General features: G+C 41.5%; 1 protein-coding gene across 1 annotated transcript in view; it reads right to left on the bottom strand.

The window, feature by feature from the left end:
- KCNK9 (potassium two pore domain channel subfamily K member 9) overlaps positions 1-21,751 on the bottom strand; it is a 292,776-nt gene extending 271,025 nt beyond the window's left edge. The window contains exon 1 of the mRNA XM_030190216.1: positions 21,181-21,751. Coding sequence (XP_030046076.1) covers positions 21,181-21,751 — 571 coding nt within the window. The remainder of the gene's footprint in view (positions 1-21,180) is intronic.
- Between the last annotated feature and the right edge of the window lie 4,654 nt (positions 21,752-26,405).

Raw genomic sequence — 26,405 nt, forward strand, 5'->3', positions numbered from 1 at the left:
ATTTGAGGATTTATTATTGTTACTCCATTGTACAATGCCAACTGACCAAGTATATTCAACAAACACTGGTCCTTTAAGAATTCTCAAGAAAAGAAGTGGAAATAGGAGAAGGGAAAGTGTGGTTGATCTTAGTTTTATTGGAAGAAATCAAGTTTAGGAGGGAGGTTTATGATCTTAATTGATACTACCATGTATATGCAAGCTGAAAAATAGCTAACATGTTCATTTGCTGACATAATTAGCATGTTCCCTCACTTCTCCCTACTTAGCAGACCAGAAAAGTCTTTGAGAAGCAGAAAACATCAACTTGTCTCTTTGCTTTTGCTACATTTCAGGGTCTTGCTCTCTGTTTCTTTTTAAAAATCCCTACGTTTTACTTCTAGCAGCTTTTTAATTCCTGATTTTGATCACCTTGTTACACTAGTAGATCTCTGGTTGCTAGGTAACAATTTTGTCAACCAGCAGCCGCACACAGACTTTGAATTACTTTTTTCCCCAGTTCATGAACTGTAGACTCAACTTTGCCAGCCAACAATGGCTAAAACTTTGACTTTCAGATGCAATAATTCCTTTCTCCTTCAGCATCAGGTGTTATCATTCTCTCTGCCCACAACGATAATAAACTTCTATATTTATCTTCACCTTCCAGATGGCCAATGGTATTTGTGATTCCCAGGAGCTGAATGCATATTTTCACACAGTGGTTTAATGCCCATGCCTGTCCAACACATGGCCTCATCCTGCACCCCTCTGCATATGGGAAATAAATTGTGTGTGATTAATATGTAGACGACATGCATGCCATTCACATCATGCATAATTCTAGTTTTTATGCAAAAGCCAGTAAGTACACAAACATTTATGTATGCATCTTCTGATTACTGATTTAAATGCTTCACCTTAACCATAAAGTAGATTATAAACATCCCTTCAGTCAAAGACAAAATATGTTTCTGCACAGTCCTCTTTTGCAAGCTCTATCTCACCTCCCACTCCCTCCCTCAGTCTTTTTCTCTACCATTTCTGAATTCCAGTCCTCTGTTTTTGCCTCAGTACATTCTGCTGCTCTTTTTTTCTGTAATACATTCCCGTTAGTGCAGTTATTTTTAGCACAGCATAAGAAAACAGTTCAGCCCTTTAGATTTTACACAAGCCTCCAGAAATGTTCAATGTTTACTAGAATTCTTTAGCGTTAAATCAACTATAAATATCACTCCGGAAAGAAAGGCGATGGAGAGATCACAAATCATAACCGAGGCATTGAGGTCTTAAGTTCCACTAGTATTTGAGAATTGGATCTGCCGAGGTATAGCCTGTTCTAAAATACACGGAGAAATGGGTGTGCTGGTTATGTGCAGTAGGAGCATCCATTGTAGATAAATACATTTCTTAAATATCAAAAGGCACAACACGGCAACATAAACGTCTATGTCTTCCAGCAACGTCAAAGAGCCCACTATCCTTAGCCAGGGAGTCGAGAAGCACTGGGGGATTAAGGAGTGGCCTCCGCTAATGTCTCCAGGGTAGCACTACTCACAAGTGCTTTTCAAAAACCAAAAGGGCTCATTTTCAAAATTAAAAAAAATCACAAAACTCATAAGGTGGTAGATGGATGTTTTTCTCTCAAAAACATCCAAGTTGCAAATTTTTAACACTGATTTTAGACGGTTCCCCCAAGATTCTATAAAGCGCCTAGAGATCTGCACCAAAATTGATGCAGATTCTATAACAACGTGCCCAACATAGGGGCCCTTTTACTAAGCTGCGTAAGCATCTAGGCATGCCCAATGTGTGCCAAAATGGAGTTGCCGCCTGGCTACCGCATGGCTCTTGCAGTAATTTCATTTTCGGCATATATCCGATGCTTGTGTCCGAAAAATAATTTTTTATCTTCAAACACATATATTGGATGCACGCCAAGTGGTATTTGATGTGCGTGGGTCATTACTGCCCAGTTACCACGTGAGAATTTACCGTAGGTCAATGGCTGGCGGTGAGGTCTCTGACCCAAAATGGATGCACACCAATTTTGATTTTGCCACACGTCCATTTTCAGCCAAAATAAATAAAAGGCAGGTGCACTGAAAAATGGATCTGCGCGCACCCAAAACACATGGCTACACTACCGCAGGCCATTTTTCAGCGCACCTTAGTAAAAGGACCCCTTAATTGGCTTAATAAGTTAATGAGCGCTGATAATAGCACTTAAGCAATAATGAGCACTAATTGGCACTAATTAAAATTTGGGCACAGAATTCACTAAGTGTATTCTATTACAAAGTGTGCCAAACTTCTAATGTGCACAGGCAAAAAGGGACATGGTTATGTGCAGGGAAATGGGTGTTTCATGGGCATTCCAAAATGTACACATATAGTTATAGAATGTGGCCCAGTGCACATAAATCTACATGCTGGGATTTACACCACATTTTCATTGGTATAAATGGATGCACGTAGATTTAGGCGCTGAGATATCAACGAAGAATATTCTATAATCAGCACATAGATTTAGGCGATTATAGAATACGTTTAGTAGGCACTGATTTCAGGGCTGATTTTTTAAGCACCATATATAGAATCTCTTCCTTTATGTCCAAATTTCAAGGGACATGCTTTGGGCAAGACATGGGTGGCACCAACAGATAGACATTTTTCTGCAATAATGAAACACAATGACAACGTCTAGGGCCAAAATTAAGAATTTTTGTTTCAATCATAAATAAGTGATCACAAGATGCTCTAAAAGACCAAATGACCACTGAGGAATTAAGGCATAACCCCCTTACTCCCCCAGTGGTCACAGACCCCCCCCCCTAAGATGTGACAGTGACAGTATATATACCAGGCATTGGAGCCGACTCTGTGGGTGCTGTGGGTGCTTGAGCACCCCCAATATTGAGAAAATTCCTTGTATGTGTCCAAGGAGGGGTTATTTTCATTGGGCTTAGCACCCCCAATAATTTTGAAAAGTTGGCTCCTATGATATCAGGCTCTATGACAACTTCAGATATGATGGAAATTCTTGTTAGAGCAGCAAGGAGGTCCCAGGAGTAACCTAGTGGTCAGTACAGTGGACTGTAGATAAGGGGATCCAGGCCCATATCCCACTCTAACTGGTACACTTGTGGTGGAATGTGTAGCCCTCCAAAAAACACTAACCTCCAGATTCTATAAAGCACTCCTAGTGTTCTGCACCAAAAATCAAGTGTATTCTATAACAATGCACGTGACTTAATTGGCTTAACAAGCCAATCAGCATTGTTAACAGCACTTAAAAAGCAATAATGAACACTAATTGTCAATAATTTGTATTTACACGTACACAACTCACTAAGAATATTCTGTAGTGCAATAAGCCTAAATTTTAATGCATGCAGGCAAAAAGGGGCACTGTTATGAGCAAGGAAATGGGTGTTTGTGGGTGTTCTGAAATTTATGCACACTGTTATAGAATAGAATATGGCCCACTGCACCTAAATCTACACACCAGGATTTACGACACGTTTTCATTGGTGTAATTGGGTGCACGTAGCTTTAGGTACTAGGATATGAACTAAGGGGGTGCCACTTACAAAATATGCTTAGGCAGAAATATTTTCCACACAGATTTTTCAGGCACCATATATAGAATCTAGCCCCAAATACCTACTGTGCCTACATGTAGGTGACACCTGCAAGCTTGAGGGGCTATTGTAGTGGTGTAGGGTGAGGTACTGTAGGTTTTTCTCTGTTCCTGGGGGCTCACCATACAATATAAGGGGGTTATGGTGAGATGTGTACCTGGGACCTTTTATGTGAAGTCCGCTGCAGTGGCATCTAGACTGCCCCACTGCTCTGCTGGGATGTCTACGTGGCCAGTCTACTAAGAATGATGATCCCCAGACATCCCACTGGCTGGTTTTTGGGCATTTTTCTCTTGGACGTTTTGTTTTCCAAAATGGTCCCAAAAGAAAAAGCACACTGGGCACAAAACTTCTAGAAAAGATGATTTCTGAACCAAAGAGATAGATGTTTTTCAGTTTCAAAAAAGGCTATATTTGCCACTCGATGTTTGGACATTTTTAGCAAAACGTCCAAAATCAGACTTAGACGTTTTATCATAAATGCTCCTGTAAATGTCCTGGGGAGCAGGTGGGGACATAGACATGCATTCACTTTCTGAAAAGGGGAATAATAATTCTTTGTTCTGCCCTAGTGCCTCCTCAAACACACCCAGACCACGCCCTCTTGTCAAATGCACATTTTTGAGTTTTAGATGTGTATAATCCCAGTTTTGCAAACTCAGGATTTAGACATGTCTAAATGTCAGGCCATGTGTGTCTAAAATAAACACAGGGCTTCTAAAGTAAGCACCTATATCTTCCTTGTAAAGAAAGAATATTTATTTTTTTTCATTTTCATCCCAAGGGCCATTGGATGATAAGTTGCTATTAATGCCCTCTTTTACCAACTTAAATCTTTGGAATGGTTAATTCAGCAGTGAAAACCAATAAATAATAAAAGAAATGCATACATGCATAAATTGAACTTGAACTAGAGACCGCCCAATGACTTGAATGTGATGTTCCGCATTGCCATGCAAGAAGTTGGAGCTCAGTTTCTGCTCCTTAAACTGTTCAAAACCAGAGATGTCAAGCAGGCAGTAATCACAGGCTCTGAGGTATAGGCAATCCCAGGGATTAAACAACAGTGACACCTGCTGGTCAGTGCCATTCGGGTGACTAGGAGAGCAACTTCTGGAGGCGGCAAAGAGCAGCTGCAGTCAAAGCAAAACAATAGATCTTGACAGCAACACAAACTCAACCATCCATGTGTGACAAATCTCCAAAGCCATTTACCCATGCAAGTGGACTTTAAAAATAGCTTATCATCCCTGTGAGTAGGAGCACATATGTAGATGATTCAACGGGGGTTTTTTTATTTAAAAGGTATCATACCCAAGCATGCATTTTTTAAGGATCATTCTAGAAGGTGTGGTAATGGGATGATCATTATTTATTTTATATTTTATTTATTGCATGGATATTATGCACATGGGGCAAATTCAAGAAAGGTCACCTAAAGTTATTCACCAAATATTTGGGCACTAAGCAGCAATTCTATTATATTCAGAATTGTTATTATAGAATACTAACATGTCGGCATTCATGCATCTAACTTTATGCACAAGCAAATACACCAGGTCAAAGGCTGGTGTAAATGCTTGCACCTAACTGTTGCATAAGTGATAGTATTCTACAACTTAAGAACATAAGCATTGCCATACTGAGACACCGAATGTCCATCAAGCCCATCATCCTGTTTCCAACAGTGGCCAATCCAAGTCATAAGTATCTGGCAAGATCCCAAAACAGTACAATACATTTTATGTTGCCTATCGTAGAAAAATATGCAGTGGATTTTCCCCAAGTCCATTTTAATAATGACTTATGGATTTTTCTTTTAGGAAACTAGCTAAACCTTTTTTAAACCCCGCTAAGCTAGCTGCTTTTAATACATTCTCTGGCAATGAATTCCAGAGTTTAATTACACATTGAGTGAAGAAATATTTTCTCTGACTTGTTTTAAATTTACTACTTTGTAGCTTCATTGTGTTCCCCCTAGTCCTAATATTTTTGAAAAGAGTAAACAAATGATTCATGTCTACCCGTTCCACTCCACTCATTATTTTATCTTACATACACAACTGCAAGACACACCCTGAACCTACTCATATGCATACCCCCTTTGCATTTGTATGCTATATCATTTAGGCACTATGGACCAAATTCTATCTATGGCATCGAAAAATTGACGCCAAAAAAATAAGTGTTAAGCGCTATTGTATAAATGGTGCTCCAGGTTGGGCACCATTTATAGAATAACACCTACTGCCAGGATCTGCACCTAACTTTTACATCAACTGAAACCTGGTGTGAATTTTCAGTACAGATCAGGCATACTCTGTAACAGTAATGAAAATTCTTGGAATGCCCTTAACCCGCACATGGCCATTCTCCCTTTTCTGATCCATACACTAGAATTTACCCATGCATCTTTATAGAATGTGCCTAGCAAAATGAGTGCGTAAATTCTAATTATTGCCAATTAGCATTGATAACTGATTATTAACACCCAATTATAGGTGTTAATTGGTTCTTTATTCAACTTGTGTGCCCAAATTTCTCTGTGCCATATATAGAATCCAGGGGTGTTTATAGAATAGCATTTAAGTGTAGTTATGTACATAACTGCAAACCATTGCCAATTAGAACCAATTAATCCCAATTAAAGACCATTATTAATCCTAAAGCCAATTAACACCCAGTTTAACAATTAAGTTAAGCATGTAACTGGCACTATTCTAACACCTCTGTGAGCAATTTTGCATGATTATTTATTTATTTATTTGTTGCATTTGTATCCCACATTTTCCCACCTATTTGCAGGCTCAATGTGGCTTACATAATGCCATAATGGCGATAGCCATTTCCGGATTGAAAAATACAAAATGGTTCTTAAGTGACAGAGTAGATTAAGCAATCAAGTGTAGAGAAACTGAAACTGTGCAAGCAATTTATAGAATGAGGGAAATAATCAATTAAAACACTTAAGATAGCAACAATAAAATAAAATCACATTGATAAAATAGCACCATACAATTTACAATACACAACCATGCTCCATATTCCACCTCCCTGTCCACACACAGCTGCCTTTACTCATGCCCTCATCCCACTTCAAAAGCCTGGTAGACCAGATAGGCTTTTAGGTGCCTACTCTTCGATACACATGAGTAACCTATGGAACTTTATAAGTCTAAGTGCTTTGAAAACGGGAAAGGGAAATGGGACTTGATAAACTGCCGTTTTGTGGTTTTTGCAACTACATTCAAAGCGGTTTACATAGTATATACAGGTACTTATTTGTACCTGGGGCAATTTAGGGTTAAGTGACTTGCCCAGAGTCACAAGGAGCTACTGTGGAAATTGAACCCAGTTCCCCGGATCAAAGTCTGCTGCACTAACCACTAGGCTACTCTTCCATAATGAGCCCCTAGGTCTATTTTGTTGCCTATCTTGTTCAATATTGATCGTAGCCACCTAGCTATCTTCATCCACACCCACAATATTAAAACTTTTTTCTATGCTGACAATGTTTTGCTCATTTTTCAGTGCTCACCAATTCAAATCAACCTTACCCCGTTGCAGATCTGTCTTGACTCTCATTTCCTAGCTGTAAGAGCCCAAACTTGTCCTTAATCCTGACAAAACAGTTGCCTGCTGGATGACTGGTTCTTTACCCCAGCCATCTCTTGTCTCTGTTCTTTTTGGTCTCCAAATTACTAGTTACCTCCATTCACTACTTGAGAGTCATTCTTGACTCAAAACTTTCCTTTCAACCTCATGTCTCCCATCTGAGCAAGCTAGGCTTTCTTGCCCTGTGCAGACTACATCATCGTGTTCTTTCATTGATTTTGATTCATTCCTCACTCTTATTCATATATTTCTGATATCTAGACTGGATTACTAGAACCCAATTTATGCAAGAATTTCCTCTCTGCAGATAAAACATCTCCAAACACTCCACAACACTGCCGCTAGACTTCTCTGCCATGCCTGTAAATTTGACCGACTCACTCCTCTGTTCCTCTGTTTATACTGGTTGCTGGTCCAATACCGCATTCCTTTCAAAATTCTGTGTCAAACTCATAAGCTTTATCATATAGGACAACCATCATACTTTTTGACCCTTACAATACCCTATACCCCATCCTGGGTTTTTAGGACCCTTGACTCCCACCCACTTGGCCTTCCCTAATCTTAGGCAAGTTCTCTATGGGGATCATTTTCAAAGCACTTAGACTTACAAAATTCCATAGGTTGCACGTAACTTTATAAGTCTAAGTGCTATGAAAATATGCCTCCATATATTAACTAGAAGCTCTGTTTTTACATTTTGCCCTTCAAATTGTGGAATGACCTCCCCACCCCTACACCCACCCAAGTATTTGATCAGAACAATCCTATACAAAATTCAAAGCTGCTCTGAAGACCCATTTCTTCAATATGGCCTTCAGATGTGGTGACGCTTCTGGCATCCAGGGTCTGAAAGTTTAAAAGTTCTGAATTTCAAGGCCTGAACAGATTGACGCACTCTTATTCATTTTCTCTGTTTGAGTGCATGATTTTACCTTTCCTGTCTACTCCTCTGGTACTCTTGTACCTTATACATGTACCTTTTCTACCACAATATCACCTTGTATTCATTCACACCATGTATTTGTTCAGACCGGAATTGGCTAACGCCATTAAAGGTAATATGTAAGCCACATTGAGCCTGCAAAATGGTGGGAAATGTGGGATACAAATGCAACAAATAAAAAAAAAAAAATATATATATATATATATATATATATATATATATATATATATATATATATATATATATATATATATATATACACTGCTCATCAGATTAGGCGGTATATCAAGTGTGTGATAAACAATAAATCAAATATAGATAATGATGATGATGATACTCTTAGTTCTGCTAAATGGATCTTTGATACTGCCAGAATAGTCAACCATAAGGTTCCCTCTGATTGAAAGGCCTTGAAAGGCCGATAGATCTTTAAAACTTGTGACAAATAAAATGGAGCCTCATTTACAGGGCCTTGTGGATCAGAAGTAACATCTTGAACTTCACCCAAAACCAACAGGTAACCAATGAGTTTTTGGAACATCATTAAAATGACCGGCCCCAGCATTTTGCACTAAACGTTGTCAAAACCATACTCTGAAGGGTTGATGCACAAAGATCCCTGGAATGAGCCACTCGGTATTTCTACCTCAGTAAAAATTACAGAGCAATTTCCAAAGGAAATCACATGCAAATGAGCTGCTCACAAAAACGAGTAGCTCGGTAGGGTACAATGCAGTCACTAAGCTGTGCATGCATAGGACAGTCAATTGCTAAGTGTGGCTTCTCTGCACATGCTCAGTGTGCTACCCATGGCTTTACATGCATACAAGCTGCGTATAAAGCCGGACTCACATCAGAGCAAAATCTAGACCCGGCTGCTGTTTTTGGATCCTCATCACCTGCTCTGGCCTGGATTTTGCAAGATTATGCAGGCTTTGAAAGTGAAAACAAACACTGATCTGTCAACAAGCATTGGGAAGAATTAGAACAAATGCTCAAAGTCCTCCAAGATATAAAGTATACAGGAAGAAAACATTGCATTAAAAAAAAGTTGTCCTGGCTGCAGTGTTTCCCCCTGGAACTCGCCAATAATGATGGCACAAGCACTGATGAGCCAGTCACTTTTTCCTTGTCCCCCCCCCCCCCCCCCCTTCTTGCCTCTTCTGCCTGCTAATTTGGCATCAGGTCTGTTATTGTGTGTCACTGTGCCCAAGGTCGCTCAGTTGCTCTCCTCCAGCCATTGCTCCCCAGATCCTTTTGCAAATCTCACTTCAAAAAGTGCAAAAGCAGAGGGTGATCACAGAAAAGACAGGATTCTGGACTTCAGGAAGTATGCAGGCAACAATTCCGACAGTTTCTAACCTCCAATTAAACTTTCCTCAGTGAATGTAAGGGCTGCTTTTTGTGCATCACTCTTAAACGGCTGTGCATTGCTCGGAATGCACATTTAAATACTAATCTGCTCATTTAAATACGTTTGCATAGGATTGTCATTGTTTGTTGCCTTGAATGGTAAAAAAAAAATGCAGAGCCCCGTTGTGCATTGTCTGCTGAATACCGAGCTCATTGAACCAGCTGGAACTGGTAATTTTTGTGCATCTGGGCCTGAGTGACAACCCAGAAATCAGTCCCACACAGAACTGGTTTAAGTTTACTAAGCATTCTCAGATGGTAAAAGGGAGATTGAACATTTAACCTCATTTGTGGTCACAGATTGAGGACTGCATCCAGTATTTCTCCCAAACTAGACACTTGTTTGTCTGATTATAGTGATAGATGCGCCACAATTGTTGAGTTTAAGGGAAGAAGTTTATCAAAGTGAGCTACTTTTAAGTCAGGTTATTTTATAAGTCGAGTTCTATTAGCACAGGGTCCCATTTTATGCAATGAGACCTGTGCTCAAATAACCGGACTTAGCAACAACCCATGTTGATAACTTCTCCCCTTAATATCAAAACCCAAGAAGGTGAAGGATTAGGGTCCTGAAAGTTCATGAGGCGAGGGAACTGAAGATTTATGTAGGATGATCAATAGCCTTTCATCAGTCTTGTACAAGGTACAGCTGCACATACTATATCAGGACATGCTTATCAACTCTTACTCTAACCAAGATCAAATTCAAGCACCTTTCTGACCTCCTGTGCAACTTTCTTAAATTAATTCCCTTATTTTCTCATTCCTGTTACTCTACCTTATCTATCTATATGTTCCAACTTTGCTTACACCATATGCTGTTTATTAAAATGTTTTATTGCATATTATGTTGACATTGTAAGTAGTATACTATACCATACTTTGTATTGTTATTTGAATATTTTTACTGTTATAATTGTCTATTGCTTATATTTGACTTATTCTTGCTGTATACAGCCTTGAGTGAATTTCTTCAAAAAGGCAGTAAATAAATCCTAATAAATAACGTGCATGCATACTGGGTTTCAGAGAGAGCTGCAGTCTGTGATCTTTGACCCAGGTCTGCCACTGTGATGGTAGGATTAGACCAGTGGTGTAGCAAGGGGGGGCGGGAGGGGCGGTCCGCCCCGGGTGTCAGCTCGGAGGGGGGTGCTCACTGCCAGCTCCTTCCCCCTCGGCGCATCGACACCCCCCCCCCCCCCCAGTGCCCACCCTCCTCCGTCCAATCAGCTCCCTACCTTTAAAAAAATATCGAATCCAAAGCGAGGCGCAGCGCCTCGCGCCTGCACGTAAAGGAAATGTGCACCATTTCATCAGGCCTTCTCTCGCTCTGTCTGTCCCACCCTTGCGGAAATAGGAAGTTGCGTCAGCGGAGGGCGGGACAAACAGAGCGAGGGAAAGCCCGATGAGATGGTGCACATTTCTTTTACGTGCAGGCGCGAGGCACTGCGCCTCGCTTCGGATTCCAATATTTTTTAAAGGTAGGGAGCTGGTTGGATGGAAGAGGGTGGGCACTGGGTTGGGGGGGTGTCGATGCGCCGAGAAGGGGGGTATGTCATCGTGCTGCACCCGGGGGGGATGCAACAGCGAATCGCCCCGCCCCGGGTGGCAGCCCCCCTCGCTACGCCACTGGATTAGACAGCAGTGGAAAGAAGGTTAAAGGCAAGGGGAGAAAAACCACCAGCTGGCCCTGAATGAAAGCTTAGATAACATAGCGGAGCCTGGGTGTCCAAAGGAGCAACAGGTAAAGTCAATTTTTTAAGTTTTCGCACTTTTGTTTTTAACTAATACATTTTAACTTAAAACAATAATCATCATCATCCCCCTGGTCATTAACTGGCAGTTAATGCCCTGTCTGGGTGAAAGGCTCCAGGCACACTATTGCAAGCAGGCATTAATTGCCTACCCATCCATCATTATTAAGTAGCAAATAAACCTAATTAAGAACACAAATGCCATCCACTGAAAACAGCCATGTGCCTCTTTGGATTACCCACCACTAGCCACAGGACACTGGGGTACAGCAATAGCCAACCATAATTTAAATGCAGACAGTACTATACTTTCTCTCTTTCATTTCTTCCAACGCTTGCAGGAATTGTGTTTCCCAGTTCAAAATGTTTTTTCTTATTATATTATTAAGGGCTAGTGTCAGCAGAACAGCAGGCTGTGGCAGGATAATGCTATCTTGCTGTAAAGTAAAATGCCAAGGCAAAGCCAAAGCTTTTATTGGGGAAATAAATGTCAAGGAGAAGCCAAAATGGTTATTGACAAAGCAGGAGGCCATTCAACCACTCAGTGCCTTTCTAATGATATGGCTTTTTTTTTATACCAAATGCTGTGAGATCAGGCATGTTTCACAAAATGGGTTACACTTCTGCGGTACACTGCTAGTTATCCCTTGTATTATTATTGAAAAGCTGCATTTTGATGAGCTTAGGATACTTGCATGTTGTCCAGTCAGCAGCTAGGACTTTTATCATTGCTGGGAAAGGATAAGAAGGACAAGGGCATGTGGTGTTTTTCTCAAGGTTCTAAGGGGCCCTTTTACAAAGGTGTGCCAAAAACTGGCCTGTGGCAGCCTGGGCGCATGTTTTTGGCATGCACCAGACCCTTATTGTACTGCATCTGGAAAAAAGGAATTATTATTTTAATGAACCAGAAAATGGACGTGCGGCAAAATAAAAAAGCGACACATGTCCACCTTTGACCTGAGACCTTACCATCACCCATTGACTTAGGTCTCATGCGCTACCTGAGCAGTAAGCATGCAGCACACGCCACCGCCATTTACTGCCGGGTAGGCGCCCCACGGTAGAAAATAGAAAATATTTTCTACTGTGTATTTTTCTGTCATGCCAATTTCAGAATTACTGCCTGGGGCATGCCGGTATCTGAGCAATAATGTCAATTTGGCACATGCTGGATGCAACGTAGGCCCTTGCATTGCCTTTGAAAAAGAGCCCCTAAGTAACTGGAGTTCTCTATTTGGCTCTACTACTGTGAATCGGTTCCTTCATTTTCACTTCCACGAGTGCAAAGTAGCTATGTTAGTCCTGGGGAAAACTGGATTCTTTGAAGCTTATAAAAGATTTCAATAGGTCGGTATAATAATTGCCCAAAGATGTAACTGTGCATAAGCTTCACATGGGTGCCTTCTTCAAATAGCAGCTTCAGTGTGAATGATGGACTTACATCATCTCAAAAGGTGATATGCAATGACATCTCTGGATAGGTCTTTGGTTGGTCTGATAAGAGGTATTGAAGTACGGTCATTGCTCATTATTGGTTTCTCAGTTGAAAAACTGTATTTGCTGTAATCTAAATAAAATTTATATTTCATTAATTCATTACAAATGCTTGTTTTTCCCCTGGGTTACACTACCTTCATAACTTATTATGTGATACCTGTGCATGATAGGAAACACTAACTGCATGGTCTTCACTCCTGGTCACCACCAGCATGGCAATTTTTCAGGATACCCCTAATGAATATTCATTAGAGAGATTAGGATGAAAACTTAATCTGTTGGCAGCCCTTGAGGACTGGTAGTGAAGACCAAGGGCACAATGTTCAACAAAGCTGAGTTCCAAAGTTAGGCTTCTAAATTTGAGAGCTATTTTCAGCTAAATTTAGAACCTAAGGGGCTTATTTTCAAAACAGAAAAAATATTACAAAGCAAGCAGATGAACCTTTTTTCACAAAAACATCAAAATCACTATTTTTAAACTGATTTCTTAATATGTTTTTCAATGCAATTTGTCTAAATCTCAAAGGGGTCTTCTTGGAGGCATGTTTTGGGCGGGACTAGGGTGGCCTTACAATTTGGATGGTTTTCTACAATAATGGAACATTGTTAAAATGTCCAAGGGAAAAAAATAGAATGTTTTTAGTTAGATCTGTTTCAATAATGACTAAGTGCCAAAATATGCCCAAACTGATCAGGTGACCACTGGAGAGATAAAGGCATGATTCCCCCCCTTAATCCCCTAGTGGTCATTGACCCCCTCCCAGGTGAAAATTATAGTACATACAAGGCTCTATGACAGCTGCAGATGGCTATTCCTCATAGAGCAGCAAGCAGGTCCTTAGAATAGCCTAGTGGTAGGTGCGGTGGACTGTAGAGATGGCGCCCCAGGCCCATATCCCACCATAACTGGTATATTTGTGTTGGAAAGTGTGACTCAAAACCCACAAAATACCTACTGAACCCACATATAAGTGATATCCACAGGCATGTACAGTTGGGCACAGTATATTTTTTGCAATTCCTGGAGGGCTCACAATACAATATAAGGGAGTTATGATGTGATGTGTACCTGGGACCTTTTATGTGAAGTTTACTTCAGTGCCTCCTAGGCTGCCCCACAACTCTGCTGGGATGTCTGTGTGGCCAGTCTAGTAAGACTGCTGGCTCCCAGACATCCCAGTGCCTGATTCTGTGCATTTTTCCCCTTGGACATTTTTTGTTTGAAAATGACCCTTAAAGAAATACACGCTAAGCACAAAAACATCTAAAATAGGTTATTTTCAAACCAGAAAGATAATAGTTGTTTTTCTGGTCCAAAAATGACCATGTTTGGCACTGGATTTTTTGGACATTTTTTGCAAAACATCCAAAATCAGATTTGGATGTCATATCAGAAATGCCCTTCTATGTTTTCAGCTGAACATTCGTCTTACTTTAGGAGCTTAAACATTATAATTATATAGTTAGGACGGCCATTCATTTGCCCATATTTATGAGTTTAGTTTGAGTCTGGTGCTGAAAATCAGAGCTAAGCTCCTAAATCTTTTCCTCACCCTAAATCCACTCCTGTTGTCAACCCACTGAGTTTAGGCACTAAGGAGCATTTTTACTAAGGCATGGGAGGGCTAACACATGGGTAGCATGTGCCAAATTGGCACTACCGCCGGGCTAGTGTGTGAACCTGGTGGTAATTCTGAGTTTGGCATTCACCAAATCCCATGGTAGATAAAACATTTGCTATTTTCCACTGGAGGGCGTTCCCGGCAGTAACCAGCAGTTGTCTCGTGCTGCATGGTTACCGCCTGGGTAGCACGTGAGCCCTTACTGCTAGGTCAATGGGTGGCAGTAAGGGATCAGGCCGTAAATAGGTGCATGCTAGTTTTCATTTCAGCATATGCCCATTTCCCAGCCCATTAAAAAAAAAAGCGCTCTTTTTCCCAGCCATTTTAAAAGAATGGCCCAGCGCATGCCCAAAACGTGCACCCACACTACCACAGGCCACTTTTAACCATGGCTTAATAAAAGGACCCCTCAGTCCTAGTAAATTTTCAGAGGCCAATTTAGGAGCATAAATCCTTTGAATATTGACCCCCCCCCCCCCCCAAGACTCTGTCTGATGAGAATTTCCAGCAATTTGCATATAGGCAACTTTGCAACTACCATGGCTCCACTGGTCAAGGAGTTTTTAGCAGGTTGAATTGTAAATCTTTATAAGACAATTGTTCTAACCTTATCTAGGCTCTATTTCAGATCATAAAATGCTTGGTTTTATTAGTGCCCCTTCATGCCATGTGAAAAACTAAATGCATACATAACTGAGATATGTGCATATTACTGCCAATTACACAAGCATCTATTTTGCTCTGTTTTGAAAATAAACATAAAAATGTGTTGTTGTTGTTGTTGTTATTGTTAAAAAGGAGACCAAAACCAGACACTCCTCACATAGCTGAAATAATGCAAGCACGCCATGATAGCACTAGCCGTACACTTGCAAAGTTCTAGTGACAAAGACTCCAAAGCTCCATCTATCCCATAGCTAACAGAACACCATGGCTGCTTATATCATGGCTAAAAGTGTTCTCAGTCATGAGCAACATAGCAATTAAAACACTTACGACAGCAACAATAACAAACTCACATTGATAAAATAGCACCATACAGTTCACAATCCACAACCAATTTGATGACTCTTGCAAGAGGTTGTAAAAGATTAAACTGGCTGGGGTGAACTATGGTGGCCTGGGGAACTTGCTGGCTAAAGCTGAGGAAATGGTATATTTAAAGGGGCTATCATGTACAAACTTGGCCTTTTTCTTCTTTGCCTACTATTACAATATCCCACTCATGACACTTGGCAGGAGAGAACTAGGGTCCCCATAGGTAGGAATGGCTTGGGAAGTCAGGCACAGATAATGCATTCTCACAAACACTTGAGGTTCATCTGAGTATATGTATAGTTCAGTACAGTAGCTTTTATTATGATACTGCCTCTTAATTTCCAATAAAAAAATATTTTTGATGGTATAAGGCAATGAGAACATGTTCTTGCACTTTTCTGGGAGGATTGGACACACTGTGAATCACTAAAGTGAACAACCTCATCACCTGCTATCATGGCTTAGGCAAAACTTTCTTACATTGTAAAGGAAATATGAATTGAGGGAATACTGGTCAATCATAGCTCCAACAGCTAAATGAGTCCTCCTTATCAGCAAAAAGCAATCACTGTTCATTTGAAAAGTCAAAGAGAGGATGGGTCCACTTCTCCCCTTCAGTAGGTGGGATGTCACCTCCCACAATAAGACATTAATCAAGGAAATATAATTGCATGCAGAAACCAGGATGAATCCCAGAGATGCATAATGAATGAACTGAGGTTAAGAAATAAATTTGTGGCTATGAACTTATCCAAAATTCAAGCTTCCATGTCATACTTATACCACCTTAATAGGATGGCCAGAAACTATTGGAAGGCTTACACAGATAAAGGCAGGATTTGGGGGCCTGCAAGTGTTTCTAGACATGGTTGTGAAAAAGGAATGTTTGCACAAGATGCTATATAGTGGTCAGTAACTGAAATGTATGATGTCTTAACAATACTTTAAGATTTGGTAATAAATCATTAGGCTATCTTATCATATGAATTACTAATAAAGTTCCTTAATCTCACCCTTATACAAGTGTGGCCTCTGAAAAGTGATCATTATTACTGCAAGAATTTTAACATACACCTTTAGCAAGAAACAATGGATTACCTGTTATAAATGTTTGCATAAAAGGTTTACTGTTCCCAGCATGAGAGAGCACATTTTCAGTCACGTCTATTGCGTATTTTTATGTTACTTTCTCATGCACATTCCTGACTGAAAATAGACTTCTGTCTAATCAGAGGAAGAAGACAATTGGATCCAGATTCACAGGACAGGGTTGATCCAGTCCTGGGTTTACCCTGAGCATGCTGGGTCTTGTAGTTTTGCTTTTCTCAGGGCAAGTCCTTGCATGCAATGGGGTAAACCCAGGATGGGATCAACTCTGTCCTGTGAATCTGGATCCAGTTGGCAGCCTGAAATAAGGCTGAAAATTGAAGTGGACGAGTAGCCTAATGTTTAGTACAGCAGGCTGAGATCCTGGGGCATTGGGTTTGATTCCCATTGCAGCTCTTGGTGACATTGGGCAAGCCACTTTACCCTCCATTGCCCCAGGTACAAAAATATATTTTTTATATTGTGAACATGCTAGTGACAGAGAAAGTACCTGCATATAATATGTACAGCACTGCATAGGTGTAGTGGTGGTATTAAAATGATTACTAGTAGTAATAACTGGATTACATTAAAAACTAGACCAATCATTATTGTTTACCAGTTTATATTCACATCTAGTAGCAGTGTAACCCAGTGGACAGAGGTGGATCTTGGAGACAAAGGTTTGACTAAAATCTTTGCCACTGAATGCATGACAATCCACATGTCATTGAATGTGCCCATTTCCTTTCCATCACTACGACCACACACATATACATAATACACATGAGTATCAGTTCATAGGGGAAAGGGCCCCTGCATCTTGTATCTTAGCATTGCCCTACAAATTTTAGTACCCTAAGGCAGAGGTTCTCAAACCCACTGTCCATGAAGTCTTCCACACATTACTGATTTACAGCCTGTCCACAATAACCATTATCAGGAGATATATATATACCCTTTAGAACCATCTTCATTTGTACATTCTGACTGCTCTTAGAATCAGGCCTGTACATGGCCCGGATGAAAAGGGAGTTAAGGGCCATTCAGCCAATTTGCAGTAAATAATCCGTTCTGGGTGGTTTCTGCTTAGGCGAGCAGTTGGCAAGGCAGCGTGCTCCCGGGAGCTGTCCCTTCAGCACCATGTTCTTAACCGAAAATAACCTCAGAAACATATTTTAAGAGACTTCACGATTAGGGCTTGTCTCTTAATTGTATCTATAATGGTGGGGGGGGGGGGGGAGAAAGCTTAGAACAGTTTCCTACTAAACTGAAAGAAGAGAAAAATAAGGTCTTTCATATTTTTAATTAGTCCATTCTGCAACGGGTTTATACTAGCTCTTGGTTGAAAGCTTTCAGCAAATACATTAGATTATTTCTAATCCTTATAGTTGCAAAACTCTTCTGAAGTACTAGGAACACAGGTACGCCAACAAATAAAGTTAGAGAGTACTTAATAATCAGCTTCTACCTGCGGAGCAATACCACACATGGCCTGAGTACTTGACAGGTGCACTGACTGGTGTGTATGTCCTCCCTGAAGAAGCAACAGGCTTTTTTTTATAATTAAAATAATCGCCTTGGATTATGTAAGAAAACAGAAAAATAATAAAGAACTATAGTGACAGATCATAAAAGAATATCCATGCATAAAGATCATCTGGGTAAAGGAAATGTGAAAGAAATAGAAATAGGTTACCAGCAAACACAAAATCAGCGCTCAAGAGACGTTACACTCAGAACCACATCAGAATTTTTATCTATTTCCCTTACATGACAGCTTTTTACCCTTTTTTCGGGAGGCACAAAGACGTACTTAGTACTAATACCCGCTTTACTTTCAGTGCTTTCGAACCCCTTACGTGAATGCATCAGTCAAAACCAGAGAGCTCAAGTTGTTTTCTGTTGCTTTGCCAGATGGACTACATTCGCTTTAGCAACAGGAGAGAATAACTATCAGATCTATTTCTGCTCTTCAAGCTAAGCCGTGAGCACATTAGCATTAAATCTGAGTTAAAGCATCACTACTTGGGCCATAAAGTTCACAGAAATCAGACAATTCAGAATTATTTAAAAGAAATGCACATATGTGGTATGACATCAATCTCTTAATCAAAAGTAGTCCCCCTTTCTGCTTTGTGGGGTTTTTAAAAAATGTTGCCGCAGGCAATACCGGGAAAAAAAAACTTTCAGTGAGGTGGACATTTTAAGTCTTACTTTCCTGTGAATACAGCTAATGTTATTTGCTATTCGAAATGTTTTCTTATTTCAAAAATTACAGAAGCCCCGAAAGTTCCAAGCAAAGACCCAAGAAAGTTTTTCATCGTGTCCAATTCATATTTTCTGAGAGGATGAAAACATAAGACCTTTTTCTGAGCACAAATCGAGCTCCCTCTTTAATAACGCTGGCTCTTTTGTGATTCTAGGTAAGGATTTGTTCTGCCTTTTGCTAAACCACTAGAAAAAAATATTCAAGTGAGTAAGAATTCTATTAAGTGCAATATGTGGGGCTTGTAATTATTTATAACATGTGTGTGTTTAAATTACCTTTCAGATACCTGGCCATTCACACCACACCAGTGTAATTTCACTGCTCCCAGAGGGGTTTTCAAAGTTTTGTTCTTATGATACTTGTGTGGTGGGTCTTGTCCTATGCATGCACATGCATGACAAATATAGATCACATGCAACACATGGATAGACTGTGCTACTACTAAAATGTAACATAGAGGTATTATGATCATTTCCACTGTAAAAACACTTAGTCACAGCCTAGGCACAGATCTTTAGACGTGTTGGTACACCTGGAGGCTCATTTTCAAAGCACTTAGCCTCCCAAAGTTCCATAGAAACCTATGGAACTTAGCCTCCCAAAATGCTTTGAAAATATGCCTCAAAGTCGTGTATATTTAAAAAAAGTCAAAAAGTTAAGTATAAGTTGCCATCCTTTTTTTTATTATTTTTTAATCAAATTAAACAGGATGTCACTAAGCGGCTCGCTGTGTATCAATGATTTGTACCTCCACTTAGGATGGCAACAAGCCTGCATTAGGATTACTGGCTTTTGGTCACGTTCCGTAGGCCATACCACCAGTGTACCTGCTTGTAAAATGCCATCTTCAGATCTGTACAAATGTTAGAGGGGGAAAAAAAAATCAATCAAGCCTTTGAAAAATATCTATTAGCTGGGTCTCCTTAATTCGATTCCACAGAAGCTGACGTAAGCAAAACTGGGCTGGTCACCAAAGATGTAAGGAGCTATACCTGTAATATCCCAAAGTAAATGAAGATATACTCCGATCGTACGATATATCTCTTTATATATGCATCATTACCTAACTATAGACAGATAGTGACGTGTATATATATATATATATATATATATATATATATATACACACACACATACACTCACACATACACGTCACTATCTGTCTATATATATATATATATATATATATATATATATATATATATATATATATATATATATATGAAGAGATGCATATGGATAAATACAGAGAGAAAAACTGTAAGGGGTTGTTTTGCTTACTGAGTGACTTTGCTATATGCAAGAGGAACACCTGTTAAACACTTCTATCTATGAATCTAGGACGTCAAAGCACACAGGAAAAGGGCGACCTTTCTATCTTTAATATTGCAGATATGCCCATTTGCTGGTTAAACACAATATGAGGAAATGATTTAAAGTTTTTTTTTTTGGTGATGGGTTTTTTTTTCTTTTAAGGTTAACCTCACCTGGAGTGGAAGGAAAGATTAACCTTTCATGTACCAGGAATAGATTCTATTATAAAAAGTTATCAGTTGCAGTGGCAAGGATGTTGGGGAGGAGGAGGGGGGCTTCCAAATGTGCTGACCTAGCTTTTTATGCACGTTTTTGTCATCTTCCTACCACTTGCTCTAGCATTTTCTCTCTAGTCAATCTGAGGTTAGTGTTTGATGGGGGTTTAATCTACCCATCATTTGATGAACATTTGCTGATATTTCATGGCTAATCCCTGGTCCCATATTGTGCCTCCAGCAGGTTTTTAGAACGAAGACTGTGTATATAGACACACGTGTACATTAGTATATTATTCATGCAGGGAACAAGCATGCGAGCCGATAAAAAGACAAGACCCCCAACCACACTATCCCGGGGCTTTTCAATTACTTTTATAGTTAGCCCAGTTGTTGAGCCCCTGCCCATAAATCGTACATTTTGCATATATCTGGGTTTTTCACCCTTTCAGCAGTCGTCCATCCTGTCCAGCAGTTTAAAATAGCCTCAGACCCCCCTGCACATACGTGTTAAGAGTCCAAAGAAAACTAAGCTGAAGAAGTTATATAACACGTTTGAGATCGGAGCTGCCGCTCTTTGCGTTCCGTGGCGCACGTGATCTTTGGACTGCAACTCGGAACCTACTACCGGGTCTACAGTTTACGTCACATTGGCCCCTTTGCAGAACCTGGCACAAGAGACAGCGTGATCACCGTCCTTCTTTCACCCCCCCCCCCCCCCCCAAGAATCCTCCTCTTTACCCAGTCGGGAGAAGGGGCGGGGAGATGGGGGAGGACAAACTTACCTATAGTTGTGATGACAGTGATTGCAAAGTAAAAAGAGCCAGCAAATTTCCACTGGACCCCGGCCCGGTGGGGTTCTGACTCCATGATCACCTGCTCCAGCTTCCGGTAGTCCTCGGTGCTGATATTGTACTTCCCCTTGAGAAGGATCTCCTCGGCTTTCAGCTTCTCTTCCTCTCGCATTTCGAAATCAGACTCCAGGGCATCGAAAACGGCCGCCCCAACCAGCAGATAGGTGAACGTGCAGATAATGAGGGACAGGGTCCGCACGTTCTGCCGCTTCATGGCCGCCAGCAACCGGCTAGTGACGGGATCATGTCCCCCCGTCCTGTCCAAGAGGGCGCAGCAGCAGCTGGGGAGTTGCAGACAGCAGTGGCTGGACTGGGCGCTGGAAGGGTGCTGGAGGTGGTGATGGGCGATACAGAGGTGCTCTCCTCTCCCCACGCCTTGTTCGTGCTCCTGGGAGGAAGACAGGCACAGGAGGCTACTGGAGCGCCTGGAGCAGGTGCCCTGCAGCCTGGAGACTCTGCGCAAGACTTGCCCAAGCCAAGTCGCCCCGGTGCGCAGTGCCATCAACAACACCCCCCCTGTTGACAAAACGCCTTCCCTTCCTGCCGCTGGTCTTTCCTCTTGGCCAAACTCATCCAAGAATGGGGATTCAACCCAACAACGTCCCCTCCTCCCCCCTTCAAAAAACACACACACACACACAAATGGAGGGTTAGGGAAAAGAAACAGATAATTCCCTCAGTGCTGACTCTTGGAAACACTGGAGGGGGTCCAGATTCCCAAAAGTTTGGAGCCCTGCTAGCTCCCCCTATTGTGTTCGTAACTGAAGCCGAGGCAAGCACATACACAGATCTTGAGGAGGACCCTTGTCGCCTCTTGGTTTTCTCTTTCTAGTTTCCTTTTTCGCCTCTTGGGTTTTCACTCTTTCTAGTTTCCCTTTGTAAGTTTTTCCAGCATTTGATTTTCAGCTAGGAGGGGAACGTGAAGAACCACGGGCTCCTGAAAACAGGGCAACAGTGATCAGACGCCGAAGGAGAACGAGGGTTTCCAAACATTGATGGAAAAACAACTTGTGAGATGAGGTATGAAATCAAATAAAACCGATTTTAAAAACATGATAACTGGAACTCTTCTTTCATAGCCACGAGTATCATCCCAATGTCTCCTGAAGATTTGTAGTTTAAAAACACCCAGAACTGGACTCAAATGAACGAATGGCTTGGAGCAGACCCTGATCTTTCTTCTAAACGAAGTTCATGGCTAAATATATACTATACATGCATGCATATATATATATATATATATATTTGTATACTGGATATATGTGCATGTATTTAGACGCAGGCGTTAAAAAAAATAAACAAACATCATATATGGATTGCAGGATGCTGAATACGGTAAAACGAGACAGTTCTAATTGTTCTTCAGGATAAAACCACTTCCTTTAAAAACAAATAAACAGTCTTAAACGTGGCTGCTGTTATATTGGCGATGCTCATTACAAATCTTTGCAAGTCGGGTCCGATTGTGAGTGGCACCCTGTCAAACGTTAATCTGTGAGTTTTAGGTAGCATACCAGAAACTGAAGGATTGTGCTTCCGAGTACAGACGCTGATTTCTCCCAAAATACCGTGAAAGAGGGTGGGAGAAGTAGAACATTAGCCCGGATAAGAGCGTGCAGAAGTACAGACTGTTCTCCTGTAGGTGTTGGGGAAAAAATCAGACCAAAAAGAATATCTTTCTTTATCTTTGTCATCAAACACAAGAATGCAAAATTGTCTAGGTCCTGGACTGGATGCGTCAATGCACGGAGGAGCCTCATTCCAACCTTTGCGCTGAGAAGGTACAAGATAAAAGCAGAGAGGAAAGCAAGAGGTTGCCAACCAGTTTACACTATAGTTTGCCTGAACCTGGGCAGATATGTTCAACTACCGATAAGAAGCAATGAATCAAAAAAAAAAAAAAAATCGCAAAAGCACTTAGCATCCTTGGAAGAAATCAGGCACAAGCAGTGTGCCAGATCATCATCTCAACAGGGTACGGTAGTCCTAATTTAGGATCCTGCAGTGGGTAGTTTTAGACAGAGCTGCTGCATGTTCTATTTTTTTTAACCTGATCCTCCCCATGGCACTTTCTGTTGCTGAATGCATGTTCGATCTTCTGACGCCTTGCTCGGATTTCCCTTTCCCTCTCGCTTTGTCTCTCTGCCCATCCCCTCCCCCTCTTTCTTCCTCTCTTCCTCTCTCCCTCCTTCCCCGCGGGTCTCTTTCTTAACAAATATATCCCCCACTACTACCCCTTTCACAAACTCCCTCCGGCTAGCTCTGCCAGCCGCCCCGCCCCCTCCCAAGGCCACGCCCACCTGGAAGAATATTGACATTCTTCTGGGAGCCATTATACCACGTGGTTGAAGGGCAGGCAGGTTTTGGTCCCTTGTGTAATCTGTGACCATCAAGAGCGAAAGAAGTGGGGGGGGGGGGGGGAAGAGGTCACTTTAAAGGATCTGTGTCACATACCTTCTAAAATAGCCACTAAGCAATATGAGATTTTTTTAAATGGCATCGGGGGGGGGGGGGGGGGGGGACAAATTAAGCAAGAAAAAAAATCCTTCCACTTTATCTGCAGTAGGCTGCGGTTCCCTGTCTCTCTGGCATGAGGTGCTGGAGTGAAATGCATCTAATTTGCTGCTGGGGTATTTGCCCTTTTTGAACGGCAGAATCTGGCTTCAAGTAGCAGAGACAGAAGGGAAGATGGAAAGTTAAGTCCTTACCTCCTGCAGTTGTTACTAAAGTACGGTTGATAGAACATAATGGCGTTGCTGGTAACAATACTAGCTCTTTATATTACCCACACAAACACACACACTTTTTTTTTTTGTAATTAATTCTTTCCCTTTTGGCTGCAGCTCTGCTTTTCCACCTGGAGTACTTTACTAATATTTCCATTCGTTTAAGCACCTGCTAAGAACAAAGAGGAGTGTGGGGAAGGGAAGGGGAGGGGGGGAGGAATCACTGGGTACTTGTTTGGGTTTTGCAGCGAGGTAATGGATGTGTTCAGTAACTCAGCACAACTTAGCAGGGAAGTGAGCAAACACGAGTATTGAAATGGAACGTTTCCCCCCTGTGCGCTAATTGTATACGGCTCCGAGTGAAATAATAGATCAGGGCAGAAGTCGGCAATTTTCTCTCTCCAAGAAATCAGCTAGGTTGAAATATTACGTCTCGGGCTCGCCTGAGATCCCGACCTCCTATAAATACAGTGACTCCAGACATTTATTGTTAAACAGAGGAACGCTAGAAAAATATGACATTAGGACAATTGTAAACCTTAACACTTAATCACCCCCCCCCCCCACACACACACACACACACACCCCAAGATTCAGTTTCCTCTCCCATAGTTAGGGTGCTAATCCAGGGAAGGGAAAGTAAGAGAGTGGGGGAGGTCAAGCAGCCACTTGTTTCCATGTGTGTTGTATCTAGCGGACAGTTTTTAGCCCTGGGATGAGACTCTGTTCAGATTTCTGCCCTTGTCTCCAAGGAGATCTCAGGCAAACAAGCAAAGAGACAGATCATCCTCTAGCACCCGTCCTCACATTGCAAGAGGATAGAATTCAGCAGGAAGGGGTGAAGTGGTTGGGCAGCTCCCTTGTCGAGACCAAACTTTCTTCCAGGGCAGCTGGCCGGTGACAGTATTGGACGGCTTTGAGTTTAACTCTTTGCAGGACACGGTCAGAGAAGGCTAGAGGAAATCCATGTGTTGGAAAAACGTATCCTTCTTCCTCCAGACAGTTATTTAATAAGCTCCTCTTTCCAGCTGCTGTAAGCCAGCCCTGCTGTTGCTATATTTAGCACACCATTCCTACCATCTTTAGAAAGGGATTAGGAGCTTCCTATTATTACCGGAAGACACGGGACCCTTTGTAGAGGGGGGGTGAAGCAAAGGAGGAGAGCTGGCTCTATAATTTGTCATTCCGTCAAGGTGGACCTTGTAAATTAACCCCCTGATGCTCTAGTTTCAGTATGGTACCCTGACAGTGGAGGAGTAGCCTTCTGGTTAGTTCAGTGGGCTTTGATCCTGGTGAATTGGGTTCAATTCCCACTGCAGCTCCTTGGGACCCTGGACAAGTCACTTAACCCTCCATTGTCCCAGGTACAAAATAAGCGCCTGTATATAATATGTAAACAGCTTTGAATGTAACCACAGAAAGGCGGTGTATCAAGCCCCATTCCCTTCCCTTCCTTACAAATATAATAATGGCAGACTCTCAATATAATCATCAAGAGGTAATTGGTGTCTTTCCAGTACCTTGCACTGATGTACCCTGATACTGGGTGCAGAGAAATGAGCCTTCTGGGTAGCACAGCAAAAGTAGGAAGGCTCCCGGCTTGGTAAAAGCACCATGTCTGGTATTGGTAGCACCTGCAGACGGGGGGGCCCAGAGAAAATCTCACATTCTACTGCTTCATTCTCAGGCCAGTACAAGGATATGAGATGCCCAAGGTAAACCTTGACCCCTCCTATTAACTGTTATGCCCCTTAAACCCCCCCCCCCTCATCAATCATGATCACCCCAACACAGCCCCCTCCCAGAACAATCGTGATGGCTGTCAGGACCTATGATTTTGTTTTAACTCCCCCCCCCCCCCAAGAAGCTGCTGCCATTGGCAACCCCTCAATTTCCTTCTACTTTAGCATTTACCTTCTCAGTGTTGAGGTTGAAATGATGCTCCTCTCTGCCCTTGATATATCAGGCAATTTTGCATTTTTGTGTCTGACGACAAAGATAAGAAAGGACTTTTGTGTCTGATTTATGTCCTCCAAAACCAGCAGAAGAGCAGTCTGTACTGCTGCACTCTCTTAAGGGTTGAGCCAGCCCTGCTCATTCATTAATTTCACACTTATAAATAGGTCATTTGGTCTCACTCTCACTATTCCCAGGACCTCCGGGGTAGAACATCTATTTATATACACATAATAGTTTGCAGTAGGAAATCTTATGGAACATAATAAGTTTGATTGCATAAAACAATAAAGTGATTCCAGCAAGGTTCCAAGTAGCTAGGAAAAGTTGAAGGGTGTTTACTTAGGGTTTAGCCCACACTTTTCACTAGTGGGTCACACCAAGTTGCATTCATGTACATATTTCCTAACCCCATAAAGCTTGCAATCTAATGGGTCCTTTTACTAAGGTGCATTAATGGATTTAGCGTGCGGT

Source organism: Microcaecilia unicolor, chromosome 1 (assembly GCF_901765095.1).
Source record: "Microcaecilia unicolor chromosome 1, aMicUni1.1, whole genome shotgun sequence".
Lineage (NCBI taxonomy): Eukaryota > Metazoa > Chordata > Amphibia > Gymnophiona > Siphonopidae > Microcaecilia > Microcaecilia unicolor.